The sequence below is a fragment of the Microtus ochrogaster genome, chromosome 21 (genome assembly GCF_000317375.1).
Source record: "Microtus ochrogaster isolate Prairie Vole_2 chromosome 21, MicOch1.0, whole genome shotgun sequence".
NCBI lineage: Eukaryota > Metazoa > Chordata > Mammalia > Rodentia > Cricetidae > Microtus > Microtus ochrogaster.
The window spans coordinates 388915-390940 of record NC_022022.1 but is presented as its reverse complement, the minus strand read 5'-3'; the positions used below and the strand labels follow the sequence as shown (position 1 = coordinate 390940).

The 2026-nt window shown below is 46.4% G+C and overlaps 1 protein-coding gene across 1 annotated transcript in view; it reads right to left on the bottom strand.

Moving 5' to 3' along the window:
• Positions 1-1745: 1745 nt before the first annotated feature.
• Tsacc (TSSK6 activating cochaperone) overlaps positions 1746-2026 on the bottom strand; it is a 17470-nt gene continuing 17189 nt past the window's right edge. The window contains exon 4 of the mRNA XM_026784037.1: positions 1746-1963. Coding sequence (XP_026639838.1) covers positions 1746-1963 — 218 coding nt within the window. The remainder of the gene's footprint in view (positions 1964-2026) is intronic.

The following is a 2026-nucleotide window of genomic DNA, read 5'->3' as shown; positions in this document are numbered from 1 at the left end:
TGTAGACCAGGCTGGTCTCGAACTCACAGAGATCTGCCTGCCTCTGCCTCCCGAGTGCTGGGATTAAAGGCGTGCGCCACCAACGCCCGGCAACAAAACCTTTCTTAATAGGAAGCAATGAACCACAGCAATAGTGAGCAGACTGACACATACAAACCACATGTCCTGTGCATGTTTGCATTTATGAGCACATGTGCGGCTATGCACGCATGTGATGCCAGAGACTGACACTGGACGTCTTCCTTGATGACTATGTTTCTAGTGATTTATTTCTAACTTCTAGGGTTTTATCTAAACTTCCTGCCAAGGAAGTTTAAACTTACCTGTCTGTCACCCAGTCACTCCCTGTCTTCATACAGGACCATAAAGTCAGTCTCTCCACTGAGATCAAGACTGGTCTAGCTTTACTCTAATACTAACTCCATGCTCCCCTCAAAACTCCTCTCAGTTTGGGCAATTGTCTTACGGCTTTCCATTGCTGTGAAGAGTCACCAGACCAGGGCTACCTTTTTGTTTTGTTTTGTTTTGTTTTTGTTTTTTGAAACAGGGTTTTTCTGTGTAACAGCCCTGGCTGTCCTAGAACTCACTTTGTAAACCAGGCTGGCATTAAATTCACAAAGATCTTCTAACCTCTGCCTCCCAAGTGCTGGGATTAAAGGTATGAGCCACCATCGCCTGGCAGGGCTACTCTTCTAAAGAAAACATTTAATTGGGATGGCTTGCTTAAAAAGTCCAGTCCACGATCATCATGACCGAGAGCATGGCAGTGCGCAGGCAGACGCGGTGCTGGGGTAGTAGCTGAGAGTCCCACATCCTGCAGGCAACAGGAAGTCGACTGAGACACTGGGAGTGTCCTGAGCACAGGAAACCTCAAAGCCTGCATCCACAGTGACACATGTCCTCCAACAAGGACACACCCACTCCAACAGAGCCACACCTCCTAAAAGTGCCAATTCCTGAGACAAACTACCACAGCATCTCACATATCTTAATAAATGACAGAAACCCTGAGCTGTCTCTTCTATCTGGAATGGTTGATTTTAATATCCACTTGCCACTAATTAGAATTACTTGAGTATGGAACCTCAACTGAGGAATTGTCTTTGTTATCTTAATAGATGTGGGGAGCCCTACCCAAAGTGTGGGTGGCAACTTTAAGTAGCAGCTCCGATTTAAAAAGGTAACGACAAGAGAAGATTATTCAACCTTTGGTAGCTTGGCTTCATCGAGTTGATTTCTTCAGCTGCTGCTGCTGATTCCTTCACAGACATCAAAACCAGCACCTTCAGGCTGCCATGGGTGACCAAGACCAGTAGCTCCTGGAGGGTTTTGGGATCAGACTGGGACAGCCAAGGGACTCAGCCTCCAGGTGTGAGAAGCTACTGGGTTTCAGCCTCTCAGGTGTGAAGCAGCCAATGTTACTATTTCAGTGTAAAGTGGTAAGCAAATTCTTTACATCTGTGTCTCCACCATATCGGTTCTGTTCCTCTTGAGAACACTAATAAACATGCACGTACCCCAAGTGCCTTGTGCGATGATTTACACTCAGTGGGTGCCTATGAGAAACATGTAGACTAATCATATGCTTCGGGGCTAGGAGTGTTCCTCAGGGGCACAGCATATGTTTAGCATGCAGAAGGCCCTGGGTTCAATCCCTGAGCACACACAGAATCTAATGAGCAGTTCCACCTCCAGCCTATGAAAGGAGAGAAAAGAAAGCAAACGCAGTATCTTAGTTCCACAGTTCATTTATGGAGTTGGGGCAGGTGATTTAACAACAGACTGCAGTATAAGACTGGGAAAGAACCCTTGCTGCTTTCCTGCCCAGGGCCCAGCTGTGACAGGGAAGCTTGCAAGTTTTCTAAAATAGCCATTTGTTGTTGGGCAAGCTGGGTCTGAAGCTGGAGGTTGGCACACACACACTCTAGGAGTCTTAGGCATTCCTTGGGCTTCTGGCCAGCTCCTGAAGGAAGAGTGACGGAGGAAAAGGAAAGAGGTTTTTTTTGTTTGTTTTTTTTTTTTTTTT